The 24,766-nt window shown below is 39.3% G+C and overlaps 1 protein-coding gene across 4 annotated transcripts in view; it reads right to left on the minus strand.

Moving 5' to 3' along the window:
• Window positions 1-24,766, minus strand: part of KIAA1549L (KIAA1549 like) — a 124,706-nt gene that overhangs the window by 4,378 nt on the left and 95,562 nt on the right. For all 4 annotated transcript variants that reach the window (XM_057410954.1, XM_057410955.1, XM_057410957.1 and 1 more), the window contains exons 14-20: window positions 24,116-24,294; window positions 22,252-22,469; window positions 16,421-16,550; window positions 10,767-11,114; window positions 5,916-6,013; window positions 3,966-4,111; window positions 1,448-1,599 (exon numbers count right to left, since the gene is read on the minus strand). In XM_057410954.1, the coding sequence (XP_057266937.1) occupies window positions 1,448-1,599; window positions 3,966-4,111; window positions 5,916-6,013; window positions 10,767-11,114; window positions 16,421-16,550; window positions 22,252-22,469; window positions 24,116-24,294 (1,271 nt within the window). The remainder of the gene's footprint in view (window positions 1-1,447; window positions 1,600-3,965; window positions 4,112-5,915; window positions 6,014-10,766; window positions 11,115-16,420; window positions 16,551-22,251; window positions 22,470-24,115; window positions 24,295-24,766) is intronic.

The raw sequence follows: 24,766 nt of genomic DNA on the forward strand, positions 1-24,766 counted from the left end.
TTCTATGTATGGTCCACTGGCACTAACTGCTATTCCCATCTCTTTCCCTGGAAACAAGGAAACCCACAACAGGGTTACACCCTTCTCTTTCCAGAGAAGGACGCTTGCTTTCCAGTTTCAGCCTCCACTTTAGACACACAATACCTGACTTTTTTCATGGGACTGCAGCCAAGGAGTAGAGGTACAAAAGGGAAAAGAACTGAAGATAAGTGAAATCCTTTTCCTGATTTGTTTGGGGGATGGAGGGGTTAGGTGGTTCTTAAAGTTTAAATGATTGCTCAGATACAACAGCTCTCCTGGATTTAAAATGTCAGTAAGGTAAAAACAAAACAAACAAAAAAAACAACCCCAAAACAACAACAAAGAAAATAAGGTAGTTTTCACTGCTTTTAAAGGGCAGCTCTGGGGAGGGAATCTGTACCACAGCATCACAAGCCTCCCAGTGTCAGGGGCACAGCAGCAGATGCACACAGCTTACAGATGAGTCTCTTTTTCCAACAGTTCAGCGTACAGATTCAGGCATGCATCTGACAGCTAAACCAAATTCTTTTCCTCACAGGCATTAGGAGCAGTAATAAAGATTTGCCAACAAGTAGCCACCCCTAAAAGCATTTATATGTCTCGCTTAGCTGCTCAAAGCCAACTTAGACTGTAACTACCATGACTAGAATATTCTGTCGATTATATGCACAAGGAAATAGAATCTATCTCCCAGTTTGTTTAGCTGAATTGGTTCTGCATAAATACCAGATGTGAGCCTAAGCAGCAGAACTGATCTTTTTTTCTTTTCCATAGTGGAAAAAAGCCCTACATTTTAGAAATTGTTTCAAACATCATGAACTGTTGCAATTCATTTTAGGATGTTTCAACTTTATTTCTTTGAAATGTAGGTATAGTCTGAGCTAAAAATTACATCTTTCTTAGACTAGGATTGTGCAACCAATGATTTACTTTATGATCTGTCACTCCAGCCTGGCAGGAGGACTTGAAGCACTGTGCAGCAGGGAGAGCTGCAGCAGTGCTGGGAGCTAGGATTCAGGAGCTGGGCTGTCTTGAGAGAAGCCTCCAGAAGGGAAATATGCTCCCCAGCTTCCAAACAGCACAAGGCCACCTTGAGAGGCAGCATCATTTAATCCTGCCTTGTGCCTATCCAATTATTTAACTTCTGTCTTAGGAAAGAAAAACGGTACCTAACTCACCAACTTTAAGTGTGTGCCAGTCCCTAACCTAGTGAATGTTTATACTCTCTAAAGACCCTGCTTTCAGTTCATGGGATGGACAGCTAAGTATCTATGCCCTCTCTCACAGCTTTTCATTACTAGTGATTATTCCCATTCAAGGAAGAATTATCTGTTTCAGATTCTTTGCTGATCACTTAGTATTGCTTAAATCCCCTCCTGTGCAAATCACAGAAAACATATGCAGTTAGACTAGCAGGGATGCTTACTGAGTCTGCCCACTGCCCTGGTAATTCATTCTCTCCAGCATAGGGCATCCAGGCTTGGTTCCTGTATGCGGTGGGTGGCGTTGGGATAAAATAGCCTGTGAAGCCAGGTCGGTTTCCTGCTGGTATGGCAAACACTGCTGGTACGGTATTTCCTATTAAAAAAGAGAGTAGATACAATTAATAGCTGCCATTTTCAGTTTTGAATTAGAAGATAGTGCTTATAATGTAACTCATTGGTGACTGTGAGAATGTGACTACCATAGGCTGGATTTAAGGTGCTCACCATTTGCCTAGAACACCTCTATCATGCTGGGAAATACTGGAGAAGGCAAGATTTGCAGCTGTCTATAAATAATACACAGCATTCAGATAAAGAAATGAGGATTTAGTCCTTGATCCTTGTAACAGCTGATCTTCACCAAAACTTTGAATCATTAGGAAAAAGGGGGGGGAGGTTCCGCTTATATTTGCTTCTTTGTATTTAACTTTTAGCTGTTGTCACTATGGGTTTCAGGGTAATGCACCTTTCTCTTCACAGTTTACATAGTCTGTCTTCATGTGTCTAGGCAGAATTAAACTGTTAGAATTAAACTGTCTTAATATCTCTAGGCACAAGACCTATAAAAATTAGTGATACATTTAAAGGGTTGTAATCTCAACAACCCCCTCATAAAACTTCCATGCTTCCATAAAAAATACCGAGGTTGCACCTGCTCAATTCCTTTCCTAGGAGCAGTGTACAACTGCAATAAATAATGCAGTTACGACTTGATTTAAATATTTTTAAGGAAACTTGTTGACACCAGATCAGTTTTATCACAGAACAATTGCCTCCAGAGCAGAAACATATCATCCATTTTAACATGGCCTCAAAAAAAAAAAAAAGGAAAAAAAAGAAGAAAAAAACAACAACAACAACAACAACAACAACAACAACAAAAAATGGGAAGAAACCATGAGTGATTTTTTCATCCAAAATATAGACTAAAAACTTGTATGTTATGCTTTACATTTACACAGCGTTTTCTACTGTCAGGGACTAAGTCCTAGCTTTCATTCTGACACTGGGTTGTGGTGCCTTTTCTCCTATGTCAGAAGAATGCTGGAGTCACTGAGCCCTCAGAGAAATAGTCACCATCCTGTTGCTATGGAGAGGTGGGATTCATGATGTATGCCTGCATGGCAGGTAGCCATGGGTATCTCACAGGACCTCTAGACCAATTTCCTCAGGCCATTTGGTTTGGAAGGAGGTGGATTAAGAGAAGAGGTGTGGGCAATCCTTGTTCTTCCCAGGTCATAAACAGCAGAAGGGTTGCTAATTTAAATGAGTTAGCAAGGCTAGAAATAAGTATTCTTCAGACATGTACAGAGAAGAAAGTGCTGCTTCTGTAGATGGCACGTAGCTTCTACACCAAAACACTCTTAATTTCACCACAGCAAAATAAGCCACTATTCAAAATAAACAATTAGCTGATGTAACACCGTATTCCAAATTCTTACTGCAACATCGTTATCGTAGAGCTGATATTGACGGGCTGCATGAGAGTGACATGAGGCCGTTTCATGCCAAATCAGCACCTGCAGCAATGTTTCTTCATATATTGAGGCAATACAAATTTATTTTCCTACCAGAACATTAGAAATACATGTGTTACAGTTTCCTCGCAACTCTCATCTTTCCGTATACTGCAGCTTTTTGCAGCAGATAGCATCTATCATATATGAAATTTTCCTCCAACTACCCCCAGAATTATTCTGGCAAACTCCTCAATGTACACAAAAATCACTTTGTCTCTTCTGAAACGCAGCCGTTCTGCAGTGGTAGCACAGCACGCCTGTTTTTAACACATAACAATAAAATGTCCACATTGCTGGAAATTATAAAAAAATATATCACAGAGTACATTACTTGAGACATGAAGAGCAGGCTTTGGTAGATGGCATATTTTGTAGCTAGAAACGCTTTAAAATGAAAGGCTGAGCATCTGCTCTTTTCAGATTCACATGCACCATTTGCAGAAGGTATGACAGTAAGTGAAAGCAGAACAGATCCTTCAAACCTGCTATATTTAATTAATTGACAACAGATTTGCATATCCACATTAGTGTTCTCAGTAGAAGATGTTGAATACAATGCAGGTAATTATTACTTCTGAGAAAGCTAAGAAAGATTTTTTTTTTCTAGCAGATTAAAAGAGCCATGTCAAATAAACCTACTAATGTAAAGACTTTGAACCAACAGAATCAGGTTTTTTTAATCTTGTAAGGTCTTCTCTATAGCTCTTTGAGAAAGCATATTCCACCAAAGAAAAGCTATTTCAAGTATTTTCTCAGCTAAGTGTCATCCAGATACCATCAAAAGAGCGTATTAGCTTAAACTTATTAATATTAAATCACCTAATACAGTTTTTCTCCAAATAACCATCTATGTTTGCTGTATCCCGTATATTCATTTATATGCAAAATAAATTATAAGGCTCTCAAAGCTGCAAGTCGTATGTCTGCATCATTTTTTCACCTGAGTGAAAAGCTGACTGATCAAGTGGGCCAACAGACAATGGAGCTCTTGAGCCTGGTGCAAAAGATGCCTGATCGTGATGCTGGGCCTGATCTGCCCCACTGGACTCAGGTATTCTCACTTTGCTGCCAATATCTGATGTAGACCTGTGCATTAAGAAAAAAAAAAATAGAAACTTTTGTCATTGTGACTGACAGATGAGATTCATGGCCACATGCATGCCTACCAGCTACAGCTGATGACAAGCCAGCTAGGAATGAGCTATCTGGTTTTGCTCTGGCATGACAGAAGTTTGAAGAACAACTAGAGAACAGTACGCCTGGAGAGGTCTGAGAACAGCTTCTTTAGCTTGGTCACTACTTTGCCAAAGCATGTTATTGCCATCTCACAGAGCCCTTGCTTGCTGCTTCAAATGCTTGTGACATGCAACACAAAACCCAAAACTTCACCAGAGTTTATCAACCCCAGACTGCAGACACTACCATATTACTAGAAGTATATATGACATGGTATCATATGGTAGGAGACTACTATGCCAAGTAATGTTAACTGGACTTGGGAAGTACTAACATCATTTGAAATGGTGTGTCCCAGCTGCTTCAGAACTAAAACGTAATTGATGAACAAGAATGTCAGCAGACAGTGTCTATGTCCTGAATATTTGCATCCAGTTCTGGTGTCATTAGCAGCCAGTAAGGAAAGTCTCCTCTGGCCTTGGTGCTCTACAGTGATGCTCAGCAGGCCTGCTGTGCCTCCAACTGCAGCTGGCATCAGGCAGCACCTAATAGCACAGCACTGGAAGCTAAACGAGTTAATGCACCACAGAAGTGGGACAATTCCTGAAAAAGCATTTATAGAGTGCCTTGGTGTGAGGAAGAAGCAAAATGTATGAACTGAGCTAAGGCAATCCGGCTTTTGCAAGGGTTTGGCTTCAGAAATGCAGGTATGAAATATCTGAAAGCTAGGCAGAAATCCCAGATCCAGGGTACTCAGAAACATCTTGCAATTCCTCCATAGCATGTTGCAAGTCCTTACAATTGAGACAAGCAGGGAAAATGACAGTGCTAGTTATCTATCTTACTGCTGCAATATACTGCACCATTATGTGAGTTGAGGCAAAGCATGTTTTAAAAGAAACTGGAGCCTGGATTTCCTAATTTTATTGAAAATGATTGGCTAATAGAAGACAAAATTCATTGTTATTGCTCTCCTCTTCATACTGAAATGAAACAAAACCAACTGTACCCTGGGCTGCATCAGAAGGAGTGTGACCAGCAGGTCAAAGGAGGTGATCCTGCCCCTCTACTCTGCTCCCTTGAGATCTCACTTGGAGTGTTGTGTACAGTTCTGGTGTCCTCAACATAAAAAGGACATGGAACTGTTGCAACAAGTCCAGAGGAAGGCCAGGAGGGAGCACCTCCTGTATGAAGACAGGCTGAGAAAGTTGGGGGTGTTCAGCCTGGAGAAGAGAAGGCTGCATGGAGACCTCCTAGCAGCCTTCCAGTATCTGAAGGGGGCCTATAGGGATGCTGGGGAGGGACTGTTAATTAGGGACTGTAGTGATAGGACAATGGGTGATGGATTCTAACTTAAACAGGGGAAGTTTAGACTGAATATAAAGAGGAAGCTTTTTACTGTGAGGGTGATGAGGCACTGGAATTGGTTGCCCAAGGAAGCTGTGAATGCTCCATCCCTGGCGGTGTTCAAGGCCAGGTTGGACAGAGCCTTGGGTGACATGGTTTAGTGTGAGGTGTCCCTGCCCATGTTAGGGGGGTTGGAACTAGATGATCTTAAGGTCCTTTCCAACCCTAACTATTCTGTGATTCTATGTTTCAAATTTCATTAATGTGTTTTGTTAAGTGGCTTGTAAGTGCCCCTTCAGGGTTTGCCCCAGTTTGTATTACAGTGGGATTTAGAGTTCATACCTATGATAAAACAACAGATAAATACCTCCTGAGAGATGCAACAGCCACAGGACCTGTTCTGGGAGGGACAGGTGGCGGAGGAGAACCCATTACCATCTCAGGAAGCTGGGAAAATCTGTAAGCCTGTACAGGAGAGAAGTAAATATTTTCTGAAACACCAAATTAAAAACCAAAAGCGAGTCAGAAATTAAGTACCTGCTTCACATGCTGGCCAACGGGAAGTTAACTTTTTGTGGCATCAATAATAATTGCATTTTATTTTAGAAATTACAGTGCTTGGTTGATTTTCAGATGTGGGAGTAAATGTGAACAAATGAGTTCAGAGCCCAGATGAAGCCTAATTAAAATAAAGCATATTAAACACTGTCTCTGTGACATTTGTAACCTTGCTGGCAAAACAGATCTGTTATGATTATGTGAGCATTTTCACTTCCTCCAGAAAGAAAGTTTTTAAAGATTCAGAAAGCATTCTCAGAGCAGCATCAAGAGAAGTAAAGCTGCCTGTGAGCAATGCATATTACAGCCTCTTCCTTTCAGACTTGCAGAGAGGAAAAGAAAATTCTTCACAAAAAAAAAAAACACAAAAACCAACCAAGCTTTGTAACATTCTAAAGCAATAACAAAGGTCTCAAACAGTACAGCAATTCAGAAGAACACAGGGCCAACCCACTAAGCCACAACATTAAGCATCTTGCCCATGGTAATTCTGTATTTCGTCACTAATACATGTGAAGGATGAGTAATCGCGTGAAAGAAACACACAACATCCGAGAATTGAGATGTAGGACAAAATTTTACCTTCTAAATTATTTGTACTGCTGTAGATTAGAGGTCATAACTTTGATAAAAATACTTAAAGACAGAGGGATGATATTTCTCTAGCACTTTGTTGACACATTTCTTCAACACATTGCAGTTTTGGGCTGTTCTGCAGTTTTGTTGTTTTTACTGATGATGCTTCTGAGCAATGCACAGGATTAAAAATAAGATCAGAGCAATAGCAAATAACAAATGGTGGGGAGGCTGCCCGGTATCAAGACATCAAGACAAAAAATAGAGTCCAAAGTCTAATGGTGGTTCTTTAGATCTGTAAAGAGGTATGTATGTGGTTTAGTCAGTGAAGCTCCCTCCACAAAGAGCAGAGACAGCTAGAAACACGTTACCGTACCATGAGTCACTACCTCCTGCCTGTAGAAAGAGCCTACACCATTTACATGATTAGCTCAGACTTAACACCTACATTTAGGTTTGAATTTGGCAATATAAGTCCCACACTAAATATCAAAAAAACACTATCTTTCAGTACTCATCTTAAATCTTACACATTTAGACAGAGTTCCAATAACTTCCTCCTCAAATTGATGCAAAACTGGGTTAACACACAGGAAGAGTAACTTAATCGAATACTAACTTTCTGATGTCAGTATCTCTAAGGGAAAAGCAGTACAGATAAGTGTCTTTCTCCTGCCTCTCACTGAACCCCTATTATAGCAGGGCAGAGATGCTCAAAGGCATGTCTATGAAGGCATGTAATTTTTTCCTTTCATGCCACAATGTCTCCTAATATTTACTTCCAGCATGTTACAATGGTATTCAAAGTATTTCTGTATCTAGGTGGAAAAAAAAAAAATAATAAGGCAATGGTACATTCCATAGCCAGAGGTTGGAAATACTGATTTTTAATGAAAGAATTGTATAGAAAAAAGAAATACTGATTTTGCATCAAAGAAAACCTCAATTAGATTTCTCCTAATAGTGCTGGACAGTGACTTTTCTGCATCTGCAAAGCTGGCAGGGCTCTTGCAGGCTGAAGCAAACACTTCCTCTGGCTCCACAAGCCTTTCATCCCACATCTTGCTCTCAGCATGCATTTGAGAACATGAAAGTAAGTATGAAATTAATTCTCCCCCTACTGCTGTTTGAAAGGAGCAGCATGTGAGCTAATGTTTCAAAGTGGTTGGCGACTGACTAAGACGGTGGATAAAGACACAGAGGTAGATTTGGGGGTTCTCCTGTGTATTAGTGGATGTGCTTTGGCAAATGGGTGTCAAAAGAGACATTTTAAAGGATCACAGAGAAGAGTTCACAGAGAGCAGAAACATGCTGTGACTTGCACTGAAAATCTGGGGGGAAAAAAAGAAAATCAGATCACTTATTTTACTGTATACATAGGTGATGAACAATTTTGAGTGACAGGCAATATTCTGCTCATGGCTACATGAGCATGAATAAGCCTATGCATGGGCAGATGGAATCCTGTTAAGGGGAAAATTCCTGTTCAGAAATCTGCTACACCATGCTAAGGAACAGTGCATCCAGGGGGACAGCAGCCAGCCCTCTTTGTGCTGACCTTCCACAGACACCAAGACGGATACGAGAGGATATCCAACAACATTGCTAGAATTTCTCCAAGAATCGGGTCATTGGTGTTCTCCTGCATGCAACACATTAGTGAAAAAAAATGTTCACAGGCTAAATTAAACCAAAGATTTACTACAGATGCCTATTACAGGTTTGGATGAGCAATTAGTTTACAGGCTAACTGCTGTGATTATAAAAATAAAGTCACTTCACTGAAATTTGTACACTTGTAACCAGCAAAAAATAAAATAAAAAAAAAACAAACAAACAATAAAACAAAAAGAAAAACAGCTGATTTCACAGGAAATTTGCCTAATTTTATTCTTCCGAATGAGTTTATCCTTAAAAAAAAAGTTCATCACTTTTTTTTCACAAAAACAACAAAACACAACCAACCAACAACAACAAAACCAAATAAAAAATAAAACCAGCCAAACAAAAAATGAAAAAGAGAAACATCCTGCATTGATTCCAAACTCTATTTTGTTGGAAATAAGGACTTGTATAATAACAAAGGATATAACAATCATGGGCAGAAGTAATCACATGTGAGATTCAGGACAGACTACACAGGTACCAGACTCAGACTGGAACTGACTTTTAAGAAAGGGCAAAAATAAATAATTGTAAGTTTGGACAGGTAACATCCTGCCCCACATAACAACATGCCAGTGCTCAACTACCTCTCATTTCCAAAGGTGCTGGAGGCTGCTGCTCATACCACAGCTCACCAAGCAGACACCTTTCCCATGTGCCAGCCACCTCACCTCCAGCACTGCCTGTGGCAACACCTTCCCCACGGCTGCTCAGCGGAGGTGTTCCAGGCAGGCAAATGGCTGCTTAAGTGCAAAGAATGACAATTCTTCCATGTTTTTCCTACCTACGGGCCACTTCCCACACACATCTCAGCTGGGTATTTTCAATTCCAGCCCTTTGTCACCATTTGAGAGCAAGCCAGTACATGGTGTGGTTAAAGTACAGCTCGCGTTTGTGAAACTGATACACAGCATGCTATAAATTAACAGCCTTTATCCAAAGTCCAGCAGCTCATGCCTGTCCACATCTGTGGCCATTGACTATCTGCAGGTAATTTTTAACACTATCTTCAGAACACCAGAAATATAAGGAAATGCTTAAAGGTGCTAAACACAATGGCGACTTAGAAGAGTAATTATTTGTATCTGAAGTCTTAGAAAGCAACCAGTGATGCATTCACCAAAAAAATATGCCTATTGCATTAAAAGAAAAAAATCCTCAACAACTTTTTGCCATATAATAAATTTTATTTCATTTTAGAAAGATTCTCTGAAGTGTCAAAGTAATTTGACTAGCCATTAGCTGCCTCTTAAGTCTGTAATCGAATTCTAACCACAAAATATGATTATATGCTCTATGAAGTTCATCGGACCAATTTCAAAGTGCCAGAAACAACCTTTAGCAAGATTTAAACAGCCCCAGCCTGAATCTTTGCAGGAAGTGCCATTGGCTTTCAAATATGTTCAGAATAGCAGAGAAACAGCATCCTTTAATGTTGGTGGGGTTTTTTATTGTCTTGTAAGGAAGTCAATATTAATAGTTATTTTGAACTGAGGTCATTATTCTGCATTAGTAAGGGACTCAGTTTGAAATGCATTCTTTAAAAAAAATTAATTTCTGACAAAAAAAAAGCCTTAAAATGAGCAACTTTTCACGCTGCTATTGATATATGGGCTATTTCTCATTGGAAAGCAATCATCTCTTGTTCAGATTTGTACCTGACACATAAGAAGGAAAATATGTTGTTGAGTTTCACAATACTGTGTGTGGGAATTTAGAGGTAGGTGCACCCATACCAAGGGTGAGCATAATGCTACTGCAACTGCTATATTTATACCTACAAAATTCCATTAATAATTTGCACCCATGGATTTAAGTTCTTAATTCCTTTATTAATCTGTGACGTAAGGACATGTTAGCCACAATTGGAGGCTAGAAAATGAAGGGTAAAGAGTGACTTACATAAGGTTAACCAAGAAACCTGTGGAATTAAACCATCTAGGGTCACAGGTCAATAGCTATAATGCAAGATTGACAGTAACAGCCCACATTTCAGGTCACTCCGATTACTGCTCTTGGTTCACTCTCTTGCTCTTCAGTGATGGACCTTGTCCAGAAGCATTGGGTGTTGTGTGCCTACACAGTTTTTCTACAAAACCAGACTGCTTCCTAATATGCATTCATTGAAGAAGAGGAGACATGCAGGCATGTTTTTGATCTGCTGAACAGCCTGGATCTTAGTGCAGGCTGTTTTTTCAAGCACAATTTAGACAAGATAACCTTGCTACTAAAATAGATACTGAGTATTCCTGCAAGAGACAGGTATGGGTAAAAATACATACACACACCCCCCTACCCACACTTATTTAACATAAGCACAGCTTTACATCTGGTTTTAAGCATGGAAACAGGGATACTTCTTTTAAAAATGTGTCTCAGAGCAGCATATTACAGTATACTAAAGAGAAGTTTCACTTACTGGTCTTGGTAAACTGTACTGATACACTTCTGGTCTGTATGTAGGTACCCACTGTACCCCTGCTCTAGGCCGGGTCATGGTACCAGGAGCACTGGTCACAACCTCAGAGTAGGGCAAGTGTGGTGCAGAGCTGTAAGCCTCCTGCCTGCTCTGTCCTCCATGGCCCGCAGAGGCCAGGCTGAAAGCCTCTTCCAGGAGCATGTGCATCTGCTGCCGAACCTCGTCGATGGAGGGCTGAGAACTTAAAGTCGAGGTCTCTGAGTGGCCCTTGGCCTGACGGGACCTGGCGTAGCCCCGAGGCTCATTGACACAGTCGACATTAGTTTCTTCTATAATTTCAGGCTCAGTCTGTTGGATGAAATAAAAGCACATATACTTAAAAAGCTTTACAAGATAGTAATTGTGCTGCTCAACACAAAACAATCTCAAGCACAGATGTAATGTATACAAAGTCAGGAGCTGTGGCAATGTAGACACATGACAAGTATTGCAAAGGAGTTACACACTGCAAGGGAGTATAATAGCCTTTTATAGCCCACATTGTTTGCTGCAAAAACTATCAGGGACACTTTGTAGCAGATTAAATTGTCAATGATTCACATCTTAAAAGCAATTAAAAATAATGTTTACATTCTTTTCTTAATTGATAGTATCAATGGGAGCACAACTGTGCCAGGAGGAGCATGGCTCTCTATATCGTACCACAACTACAAAGGACCCTTTACAAGGGACCACTTGCTACAGCTACAGAGACTGAAACTCTATTTCCATTCTCACACATTAAGATTTCAGGAGAATTAAAGTTTTGGTCTTTTCCTGAACTTTATAACTGAGTGAAGACCGCTAACAATGATGCCACAAACGAGGTCCTCTCCCCTGCAGAATGCTGACCCAGCTTGGTCATTAAGATGTAATCAGAGTAACTGCACAAAAATCTATCTAAACCTAATGTAGGAACATGTGTGTGAAGCATCCAGGTAGTACTTGGGCAGCTTAACTTGAACGGTTACTTTTTGGGTAATTCCTTTTGTACAGATAAATGCAAACATAAATCACCCCCTGGATTTTTTTGTGTAATTCCAAGACAGAAACACATCATACTGTAAGAACTTGACAGTAAATCCCTAATTTAATCTATATTCTGTAAGATTGGGTTTACAGCCTCTAGTTTTAAAAAACACATTTTAAACAGGCAACCTGAAAAAAAGGAACCAATTCTTTATAACTCTTTAAATATCAGTAAAATGCATTTAAGATGATAGGATAACTGGCATGAAGAACAGGATACATACCTCCTATATAGCATGTGGTTAGAATTGTGTTAGCATTTTAAATAGCCACAAATAAATGAATGCAACAGGATATTCTTATTAAAAATTCCAGCACTATCCTAATAATGTATCTGACCGCTCTGTAGATCCTAGTGTGGCATACTTTTTTTTCCCCATGTAATAGGGCTTTTCTACACCTGACTAGATAAGCAACTGTACCCCTAACCTTCTACAAGTTATGTATGGTCATATGCACTATAGGACAGTCATAGTAGATATTTCTTCATTTGCCGTAGAAAATATCAAGTTGACTTTCTTCTTCTGTTATCAGCCATTCAAAAAGTTACATGTTAGCCTAAAACCCGATAATTTAAATAAAATAGCTTAGCTGTTACAAGCATAGTTATATTTTGTACTTAATGAAAATATAGCAATAAGGAAAACTATTACAGTAATTAATTATTTGCATATTAGAATTCAACTGTCATTTATATGATTATAGTTACATAGTATATTATACAAATTCAAAACCACAACTCAACTCCAGGCTTCCTAAGCAGTATAAAATAAGACTCTGGGAGGAGCAATATAACTGCAACAAGTTGTCTCAAACTGAAAAACTTTGTAGGAAATCTTCAGCTAAATAGTTTCCCTTAATTTTCTTCCTGTGTTTTGATTCCATTGTTATTTGTGGTGTTACAGTAAATAAAAATCGGGTAAATTTTAGAAGCCTGACTATAAAATGCAATAGTAGTTTCTATGTGTGCAACCAAGAGTCTCTGAAATCATATTGTCCCAGCTGGATGATTAATAACCATGGTTCTTCTATTCCATCATATCTATAAAAATGTCAGTGAATGAAATCCCACAAGAGACCTGCTAGTATCCAATGCTGAAATTAATCAGGTTCTCTACTACAACCCCTTGGTGAAGCCATTAGGCTTCTATAGTGTCTAAAATATCTCTTATGAATAAAGAATGCATATAAGCAGTCAACATTAAGTCAACCTTGATTTATCTGTATAAAAGTTGTCATGAAGACTTTGGAGGAGACTGGTGATCATTACTTTTCCTCAAGTTTTAAAATTTGTTTCAATTCATCCTGACACTTTCTGATGTATGTCTTTTGCTTTCCTATCAATTGAAACATGCAAGTATCATAAATAGATGCCATTGTACGTTCACATTACCATTATAAAAATTCAGATATTGTTCATACACAGTTATTGTTTAAAACAAGGAAATGGAATTACATGAAGAAGGAAGAGAAAATCCTGTACAGAGACAGACTTTGTACACTTCTGGCATAACTCTACTGCAGCAAGTATATCAGTAAAATTCTTCATGTGGACATTAATCCATTGAAGCTTTTGAGTTGCATTAATTTAGCTATGTCGATAAAATTATGCCAGTAAATTCTTTTGCAGATTGATCTGAGATACATATAAGGCTATTTTTTTCCTATGACACCAAAACCAGCCTAAATATTTTCTGCCATAGTGCAAAGCTCATTAGCAGTCTAGAGGTTCTAGATTTTCTTTTTATAGCACTTGCTCTACCCACAATTTTCTGTGAATGTGTTGGAAGTAATGAACGTGTTGATAAAGTCTCCTTAGTCTGTTTTCTAGGTGAAGATGATGATAGTAAACCCTGTTAGCATTATTTAAAATGGAGAGATAGGTACTGTTCAGTAATAATCTATTTATAAAGACGCTTTAAAGGCAAATAATAAAGTCAGAGTCAGAACAAACAGCATGTAACTATTGACCTGTGTGGTTTTTAGCTCTAGAAACAGAACTATGATTCAGAGCAATAGCACAAAAATCATTATAGGGAATGAAATATTAGAACCATAATTGAAGTACTAGAAATCTTTTCTGTAAGGGAAACAAAAAATACATAAATAAAAAAACCATAGTGTGGAATGGCAGATTTCTGAGCTCTTACTTCCCTCTCCTATTTAAAGAGCAAAGCAAAATCATGCAGATCATAGACTGTCATGATTTGGGTGCGCACATGAGTCTAGCAGTTCTTCAGGAGTTTTCTGAAAGGATCTGGGGTTTCTTAGTCTCCTTAAAATAAAATAAACCATTTTTCATTGTTGAGAAGATAAACCTCAACACATTACCTGGGCATCCTGGTTACAACAAACTTCTCTCCCACAAACAAAAAAACCCCAAACTCAACAACAATGAAACAAGCAAATGGAAAATGCAACAATTTGTTAATCTGTAAAAGTACCTCATTACTTGGTTCATGAACTTAATTATTTGGAACTGCTTCTAAAACAAGTATGGCTATTCTTTGGCAGGACTTCCTGCTAAGTAACTTACTGGGAGGAAAAGGTTAGCAGGAGTCTGAGTGGTCTGGAACCTTTAGAATGACAAAGTGGATGTCAAAAAACACTACCAGGTGTTACTAGATGAAAAGGAAAGGACAGAGGATTCAGCATAAAACCCAGCACTTTTTCAGAGTCCTTTCCCACCCATTTTCAGACGTCAGATTTCCAGAGGTGTTTAGTTGCACCATTGGTGAGATCCCTATGAATTCCGTGCATAAATATGGATAGGAGCTTGCCTGTGGGTATCCAGGGAGACTAAGCCTGTCAGACACTAGGCACAGCTTGAGGAGCCTCAGACAGGACTGAGGGAAACCAGCCCACACTGCAAGTGGAGGCTTGGGAACTAAATTTTAACATCCTCTCCCATTTCCCCCAGGCATTTTTCTACTTTCAGATGAGAAGTACATTCAGAATTAGAAGAGGTGCGCTGCAGTGAATCTGCAGCACATCAGGCAAATGGAATTTTATGTAAATGACCAGTAAAAACACTGTGCCACGGACAGCTCACCCAAGCGCAACAACAGAAACAGGTGAAAGCAAACTAGTGTGTGGTGCGCACAGAGCTCAGAGTTTATCATGACTTTTAGAGTACTTCAGAATCTGCACAAGCTCATTAATCTACTGTCAAGGATTTAAACAAATTTCCCTTAAGATATACTTCATCGAGAATATATATAATATATTTAATGACATTTAAAAAACCTTCTGATAACTATTTATGGCATACTAATTTTGAACTAATAACTTGAGGCCATGCCTGCTCCTAGAATGTTTTCAACTTTAACTTCAGAAAAATATCACCTGCGAAAAAACAGCTTTTATTAGCATATTAAAAAATTCCCTTGCTGTCTTGAAACATGATTTTCAGGATACCAAGGGAAGAAGGCTGGCTTGAAGATGTTTTTATCTAAGAAAGCTTGAAAAATAAAGGAAATATTGTGAGGAAATCTTTTTGCAAAATGTAAAGCCTATTTCAACAGGTTATACCTTTCTTTTTCCAGGCTAGTGTTGTATTCTGGTGCTTCAAAGCAGTGCACCAGTTATCTCACCCACATGGCACAACAGGACTCATGCAATCTGATGGGAAGCATCCACATGCAGGAAATAATTTAAGGAATATGACACCAACAACGAGCCATGAAGAATTCTGTAAAAGATTTAAACTTCCCTTGGCACATATCTGGAGGCTGGCACATTCCTTCACCTTGCTAAAAATGCATCCCTGACAGCCGAGAGAGAGTTGACAAAATGCTTGTTTAGAGGATGAACTTCCTTATTTTCCAGACTGGTTTAGACCTTTTTTAGGGACTGATCTTCAGGGATTGCTAAGCTATAACTTTTTGTATACATGACAAAGGACTAAAAAATTCTACATTACCCCAGTGCAGGGGCTATTTTTATCCTCATTCTGGGCGCACACAGTGTCAGCCTGCACCCACTGTGTGTTGACACTGCATGAGACAACTCGTCTGCCTTGTGCTGGCTGTGTGAGTTCCTTGGACCATAAACCCGCATCTCCTCTGGCTGGTTTTGACAGTTATCTATGCAAAACTCTCCACATTCTGACACAGGAAGAGGACACTATCTTTTTCTAGGGGATTTCCACAAAACACTGACATCTGGATTTCAGTGAAATTCCCAGAAGTTGGCTGTTCAAGAGAGCAGCACCAGGGCTACAGAACAAACAGGAGATTTTAATTGCAATGAAAAAAAAAACCAAAGGCCCAGTATTATGTCAGTGGATTAGTTCTTAAGAGAACTATCTAAATTCAAAATTCAACATTTTGGCAAACAGTGAGTTTCAGGGCAAATGTTTTGTTTGCATTTCAGACTGCAAAATGATGTACAGCCCTAAAGTTTATGAGAGAGCCTGTGCTTTGAGTATCCTGAGTTTTTTTTCAGGATGTTGAGTGCACACAAAGTACTGTAATGTTAAGCTCCCAGCGCCACTCTGGCTTGTAGTTTACCAATAGTTACCTGGTTTTAGGAGTAACTTAAGACCTTGCTGAGAAAATTTCACTACATATATCTGATAAACTCACGTCATATCCACTGTTACGGATTCCCCGCCTAGGTCTTTCTCGAGTCACAAGAAGATCCATCTCAGTTTCTCCTGGGCTAGGGCTGTTCAAAGACTGCCTGCTTCTGTATACAGAGTTCTTCAGTGGTTGCCTAGAAAATGTGAAACAAGAAAACAGTAAAATGAAAACAAAAAAGAGACAGGCAGCAGTTTTCAATAGTTACCTTTATTCTAAAATGATGGGGTTTATAAAAATGCCACTTAATAATAGGATATTCTATCTATGTACATGTAAGTGATAGAAATCAGTAATATTTTTCAAGAGATTGTTAATTTTGTTTACTCTTAAAAAAAAAAATAAAGCCACATAAAAGACATGAACATCGTATGTGGAAGTTTTTCAGATTAAGTGAAAAAGGAAATCTTCCTTTCAGGAAGATATGAGAACACTTTTGACCTCAGGTGATATGATTCAAATTCATAAAAAAATAAATAGGTGCTATTATAAAAAAATAATAGGGCCATCCACATACTCAGCTGAAGAGCAGGGATTCTGGTTGCTGATCCCGAGGAACAAGCAAGGAGCAGAATAACACTCCACTGAAACAAACACCCAGGAAAGTGAACAGGAAGAGACAGGAGTGGGAGGGAACTGCTTGCAAGATGCTGTTTTAAATAGCCAGTTTGGTAACTGGCCACAACTTTATCAGAGAGCTGTACTCCCTGGGATTAAACTGCTTCCAGCTGTGAACCACTGGCAAAGGCATCCCTAGGTGTTGAGCCTTCATCACTGTGTGCTCAGAAGCAAGGGGAAGCAAATGTAATAGAAAAACAGCCTATAGCTCAATATCCCAGATAGCCTGTAATCTTTCCAGTGCAACCATTTCTTCCCTTGCTGGTTCTACAAAACCAAATATAGCATTCCTCTGTAAGACATATATCCCTGCACAAACACTTCAGAAGCAGTTGCCAAATTGTGATATGGGAACTTGATGTTTCACCAAGCTGCGTCTTTTAAGAAGGCTACATCTAAACCAGAAAGTTTTAAGAAATGTTGCTCTTATAGCGTATCTGGTCATTACTCCCTTTCTTGCATAACCCGGGGAAGCGCTCCTCCTCCCCTTGTAGATCAATAACTGATCAAATAATGGCACACCAGCTTCATTTATTAACACAGTAATCACTCTGTTGTTATATAAAGTTATCTTTGCCTAGTCATGCTATTTTTCTGTTTTGTGCAGTTATTATCTTCAAAATATTAAAAGTAGATATACGCTGGGATATATTGTCTCTTCCTCTGGCACTTGAAGACAGCAACTCTTAACTAACCCTCACAGACTGACTGGAAACATACACTTATTCCTTATTTTCTCAAGGTTGCCTTGAGTAGCTGGTGCTACCCAAGTAGTGGTGTTGTAGTAATATTGTGCGTCAACATTACTTTAGTCAGTTACTCATGACACTACAGCAAGGGAGGTTTTCAAAGGCACAGCATAGTAGCCTTTCAGCCATGACTGATAAATCTGTGGGAATCACAGAAGATTCAAAAGGGGCTATTGAAGGTAGAAGGTTTGGGTGGGTTTTCCAACATTCTCTTATGCTTGCCAGGTAGCTTGAAAGAAAATGTAATCTCATGCTAAGATTTGATTGAAGGGCAAAAAATGCTTGCATTAAAGTTAGGTGAGCCTGCGGCTGAGAGCCCTATTTGAGTTAATAAGTGGTGTAAAAATAAGATCTCTGGAGTGAAATGGTTTTGGGACTGCCAGAATAATTACAAAGAAAGAGATCTACTACAATATTTCAGCTATTGGAAAAATTCTGTAATAATTACAAAGAAAGAGATCTACTACAATATTTCGGCTATTGGAAAAATTCTGTAAGTGACATAAGAGGAAACCACATTAAGTAGACTGTGCCATTGAACAATTACTAAGACTTCATGGTTTAACATCTTAAGAACTATCAGTGAAATGGAAAGACAACACAGTCTAAGTTAATTCACTGATAAGAAACAATTCTTCAGGTATTACAGATATGCTTAGCAGAATTTTTTGCCTTGACAGATTAGAGCAGCAGAAACTGGTTTGCAGAAATGCAGAAAGACAGACATCTCCATGACCAGACAGGATAAAACACAGGACAAAAAAATATCAGTTTTACACTTCTGATTAAACTAAGTTTTCAGGCACATACTTAATTTTAATGCAACTTTCAAAAACTTCTGTGTGACCTAAAAGTCACTCAAATCTTTACGCACATGTTTGAAAGTCCTAAACGCACTGCCAAAGCAGAAGGAAAGCAGAGGTTTTGGAATAAATTTCCCCTATAAAAATATTATTGTGTAAAATGCCTTATCTTGTTTCTTCTAAGACTATGTGGTCAGTATTACCAGAAACACAAGGAGCTACGTTATGCTAAGGCTAATCAGATCTGACAACTTTTATGTTCCTACATTAAAGGTCTCTAGAATTTCATGCATGTTTTACAATAGATCCATAAATACTTAGTTGATGCAGTTGTGATATATTTTCTAAGGGATTCAAGTATACAGCTCTCTAATATATGCAGACACTTGACCTGATTTAAAACTATTAAAGAAATTCTCAGAATAGTTCATATCATGAGAAGGCTCTTAAAAATTGCCTCGAGATTACCAATTAGCTCATTTAAGAGAGTTTTATTAATGAGAAAGGAGGTATGAATGCTAACAACTGGCATTCAAAAAGGGTTAGTAAGTGCCTTCTGGGAACAACCAGAACATTTCAAAACAGAAATTTTATGGTACAGAAGACTCCCAAGGTACTAAGGGCACAAAGCTGTTCTTGAACCAATCAAATTATTTAGTAGCAATGTCTTGAAAATCACTTTTAAATATAATTTTAAACAAATCCAAAATGTAAAGGTGATCTTGAGTAATGTAATCAAAGGCACCTTCATTTTCTGATGTGTTTTGGAAATGCTGTAGTAATGTGATTTAAGTTAGTGGAATATATGCAAAACAGAAAAAAGTATAATAGACCTTCTCTCTAGAAACTATGAATTTTTTTCAGGTTTTAATTGCTGTAATGTATAAACAATGATTGAAAGCAGAAAAAGTCAGAGATCAAATCTTTTCAATTTTATGCTAGCACAGATTGTTTTAAAAGCACTTTTATTTTGTTACAAAAATATAATTTTATTGATTCATAAACCCACATTGCCTTGCAGTATTATTCAAGGTTTTCCTCCAGCAGTGTGCTGGTTTAGCCACCTTATTTTTAGTTAGAAAAATGAAGACAATAATGCTGTTATACCATATCAAGTTCAGTTCCAAGTCTTAGTATAGGAATTTTAGCTAGACTTTGGAACTGATTTGTTTGCAAACATCTGCAACATCTGTGAAGTTCATTATATGCTTTGTGTCTTTACAGAAAGAGCATCAGAAATTATTCTTCTCTCTTCCTATGTAGGGACAGAGACTGTATATTTAACAAGTAAATCTGGCAGTCAGTCTTTTATGGTTCAGCTACACAGTGCAATCCTTCCTGCACAGCAGTATACCTGCCTTCAAGCAGTTTATATTCTGCCAGTGATTACTATCTCAAACAGTCTGTGACAGGTTTACACAACACATTGGAAAGCATGCAGAAAAAATGTATTCCGGGACCTTTCAGTACATTGGCACATGAACAAGCAAACATCAGTATACTGAACAAAAAGCAGATGGCTAGCATTAAAGCTTCATGTGTCATGTTTCCTACATGACATGTGATGCATAATAAACACTCGAAGTAACACAAGCCTTCACTATGTGTGCAGCACACGGTCATGCCAATGTTTCTACTGTTCCATCTTTACCTTGTGGACAGACCATGCAGACAGAGCAGGACTTTTGTGTTCTGAGGGATCAGTATTTTACTTTTCAGTGCATTTGGAGCAGTTTATTCCTCCCACACTGGAAAAGTGCATAAGGAAATGATGCCTCAAACTCTCCAGCAAGGACATAACATACAGTTAAGCCAGCATCTTTTTTCTTCATTGACCAGCAAAACCCTGGGAAATGGCCCATCAAGGTCAGTATCCCACAGTCATTTAACTCTTAGACCTGTTGAAGGTCATCTGGTCACAGCTTTCGTCCATATTCTGAGCCAAAACTGCTTTTATATTTCCTATTACAGTCTTTTTCATCTCTGTGCCCCAAGGGTAACTGCTCAAGTTGCACTGTGTGTAAAGACTGTGTCACCACCAATGCTTTGACTGCAGTCGTGATTTGTGCTCATAGGAAAAACTTGGTCTGAACTTCCCAGGAGATGAGATGCAAGAATATGCCTCCAGGCATGAGGACCATTTCCAGAGGAAATGTAATTCAGTATCCCTTTTTCTCTCATGGGTGTCATGGTTTAAACTCTGTCAGCCACGCAGTCTCACTTTCTCACTCCCCCCCTTCTTCCCTCCCCCCTGCTCCTGGAGGGACTGGGAGGAGAATCGAAAGAATGCAACTCCCACAGGTTGAGATAAGAACAGTCCAGTAACTAAGGTATAACAGAAATCACTGCTGCTACCACCGATAATAATAAGGGAAATAACAAGGGAAGAGAATACAATACCACCCACTGACCGATAATTCCCATCCCGACCGAGCAGTGATCTTGCCCTTCCAGGTAACTCTCAGCTTACATCCTGGGCATGACGTGCTGTGGTATGGAATACGTCTTTGGTCAGTTTGGGTCAGGTGTCCTGTCTGCTTCCTCCCAGCTTCCCCTCCTCCCTGGCAGAGCATGAGACTCACAAAGTCCTTGGTCAGAGTAAACATTACTGAGCAGCAACTAAAAACATCGGTGTTATCAGCTCTGTTCCCAGGCTGAAAGTCAAAACACAGCACTGCACCAGCTACTAAGAAGGAGAAAAAATGACTGCTACTGCTGAACCCAGGACAATGGATCAGCTGCTACTGGCTCCACAAGAACCATAGCCCTCATAGCCCTCATTGTTCAATGGCAAACACTCTCCTATAATCCTTCACACCTCCACCACCCCTAAGTAAGAGGAATCTGCACACTGTGCCACTCCTGGGGTAGGACTAGTATGATCCCCTCTTTTCAATGTGCCAACTTGTGTTTCAGAAAGCACCAGCAGCAGAGCACGTCCACCTACAAGCTCAGACAGAACCAGGATGTGCACTCCCCCCTCATATCTAAAATTGAGAGATGAATGCTACTGATGTGCCATCCTCAAAAGACAGTGAAGTGTTAATCAGACATTAGTACTGTTATACAATATGTCAGTTTCACATCACAGATAAGCAAATTATGAATTTCTCTGTAAAAGGCACAGGAAGATCACCAGCTACAGGTATAAACACAACTTTATATACAGGTATAAACACAGACATCATCCCTGCAGGACATACTGAAATACAGGGATAACATACTGGTTGTGTTCTTGTATGCCTACTGCAATATATTCAGATAAAAATAATGACAAAATAACACCACCACTGAACTTTGCGAAAGAGCAAATTCAGATGCTAACTTCCTGGCTTCAGTTCACTCTCAGTATTACCAAGAACATGCCTACCACTTTTTCTTTTTACCTGACTTGGAAAATGACTCCCAAGAACTTGCTACAGCCCCTTCCCTTTTTTTTTTTTTTTTTTGTCTTTCCATTTCTTTCTTTTTAAACACATTGCAGCTTTACCAGATGACATATTTTCATAAATAATCATGGGTTATATGAATTTTCTTCATAGAGTGGGAGGGGCCAGCTGAGCACACAACAAACGGTTGGCTCATCAAGAGCAAACCCTTTGATTCCCTACAACCTCTGGACATCAACTTTTCTCCCAGACAAAGAACTACATATAAAAAGACTCACCTGTTCTTTGGCTCAGCAAACGGGGATGAGACATCTGCATCTGGACCCAAAATGTGGTCAAGCTCTTTCTGGTTTTTTTCATACATCCTTTTTCTGTCTGTCAGCCCCTTGTTATTATCAACCTGTGGGAAATCATAGTACCCCTTCCTCTTGGCTTTCAAGCGCAGTTTGTTGCGGTAATGTTCTATATCAGACTTCTGCTTCAAAGCCTTGTTCACCTAAAAGGCAAAAAGATGTTGAAAGCATGGTGCTGGGCTGGCTACTTCCAAACAGCGCTGTCGGAGCATGTTTGATGCGCTGCATGTGTCATTTTACAGAGCGCATTTTGCACCACACCGTGCCATCTGCAAGCAGTGAGGAACTGCAAGTGAACAGAGTTCCTGCATTTTTATGCCTTGGCAGATGGTTAAATAATTTTAGCCTAAAAAATATGTACCATTACAACAGTGACTCAGATACACCCACTGAAGAAAAACACTGATGATGTTAGCCAATTGTTGTGACCCAACACAGTGCATGCTTTTGGGCATCACAGGGAGGACTCACCAATGAGAACTCTTCCAAGATCCCATAAGTAGAGAGAGATATTGCCCTTGACTACACAAAACCTTAAGTAAGTCATCACTGGTGGCTGGGGAAGAATTCCTGTGAAATATCATCGTGTGTTCCTTTTATTTATATACTTCCTTACAAATCTGTTATGGGCCCCTTATTTAAGGACAAGATCCTTAAATAAACTGATGTTTGGTCTGACCCAGTACAGGTCAGGTCCCATGATGCTCCTAAGTACTGAGAAAATTTCCCTCCTGCTTCAAATTGCCAGTTACATGGAAATGAGCTGTTTACTTGGGCTCTGTGCTTCCAGAGTCTTCTCACAAATTTCAAATGTATGCACAAGAGAGCACACAGCACCAAATGTGCCATCCTGCTGACTTACAGAAAATAGATGCTGAAATCTAAACAAACCTTTCTCCGAGTTTGGAAACCATGGAGCACATCAGGGCTTAAAATACAAGTATGAAATAGAGCACAACAGACTGCTCTAATCCAGGCCCACATGGGAAGCCTGATGACACTGTCTTTTACTGTGTCTTTGGCAGCAGCCCTCCTTGTTGCTTTTAAACAGCATCAGGCAGTTTCTGGCTGATCTTTAAATGACCATTCCAGTGTCTTTAACAAACAAGTGTCTTACAAACAAGACACCACTCTGGTTTGTCCCCACTGTGTTCAACAACTATATCAAAGCCTCAGTCCTCTGTAAATGAACCAGTCTTGATTAAATCTACATAAAAACATGAATAATCAAACTCCAACAAGTGTTGAAGCCAAACCATGGTTTTTGGCCAGCACCTGGATCAGATGCTTGTGCCATCCCATTTTGTTCCCAGGAAACAACTGCATCCCTCTGTGCACAGGCTGGAGTGCAGACTGAGCAAAGCCATGGTGCTGCTGAATCCATTCTTGCTCTGAATGGGATGCATTGCTCAGTACAGAAAGATCAGCTTGGTACCCAGATGATCTATATACATTTCCATGCTCAGCCACAGAATTCGTGAAGACAAAGATCTTATTCTGCTCTTGGCCTTCATTACTCATTTTGTTAAAAATAATACAATAGCAAAGAAGGATATTGGGAAGGTAGAAGTATAGCTAATTGGCTCTTCCAAGGTTGCATGCATTCATAGGTGCATTGTGAAAGAGCAGATCTAAAATACACAGATCTCTGAGCCTGCAATGTTAATGGGACTTTATATAGAATCAGGGTGGAAAGCTTTTACCGGTCCTCAAGTCTAACAGCCTTCAGATTGTTTCACCCATGGATGTAGCCAAGGAAACAGCTGGAGACATTATCTGAAGCCCTTACCTCTCCATTAATGATGGCAGATTCCTGGCTCCTCTCTGATGCAGCATGAACCGCAGGTAGAGCCACAGGTTTGATTGCTATCAGCTGCACCGATCCCGAAGAGGTGTCAAAGGGGTCGATGGCAGATTTGGCAACGTTATCAAAGAGAATGCCTCCTTCCTCTTCGTCACTTATGGGCACTAAAGCACATCAAACTTATTCAGTATAAAGACACAGATATTTTTACTGCATGTTCATAGTAAAATTCAGCAAGCACAGGCTTTAGATTAATGATGTGCTCAGTACACTTGAGGGGCAGACCTGGGAGACCTTTACACTGGAAAAACTCCCATTAAATTACCAACAACGTTATTTATTTAAAGTATTACCTGTCACTCCCCCAAAAAAGGCTGATTTCTAATTTGCACTCTTAAGATGGAAGAAAATGAGAAAAAGAATGACACAGAAAAATGTATGAAAATGACAATGAAAGTCAAATTACATCTTTTGCTAGGTTTCACATGGAAGCACATGCACACAAGTCTCCACATGCCAAGGCATCAGTAGTTACACCTGATCAAACACAAGAGTGCAGCTTTTTTGTGTCTTATATTGCAAGAGCATGGTCAACTCTCAAAATCTGAAAAATAAACCTACAGATTTTAGTAAAAG

The sequence above is a fragment of the Pezoporus wallicus genome, unplaced genomic scaffold (assembly GCF_028554395.1).
Source record: "Pezoporus wallicus isolate ANWC-B61680 ecotype Strahan unplaced genomic scaffold, APGP_CSIRO_Pwel_v1 contig_5958, whole genome shotgun sequence".
In the NCBI taxonomy this organism is placed as follows: Eukaryota; Metazoa; Chordata; class Aves; order Psittaciformes; family Psittacidae; genus Pezoporus; species Pezoporus wallicus.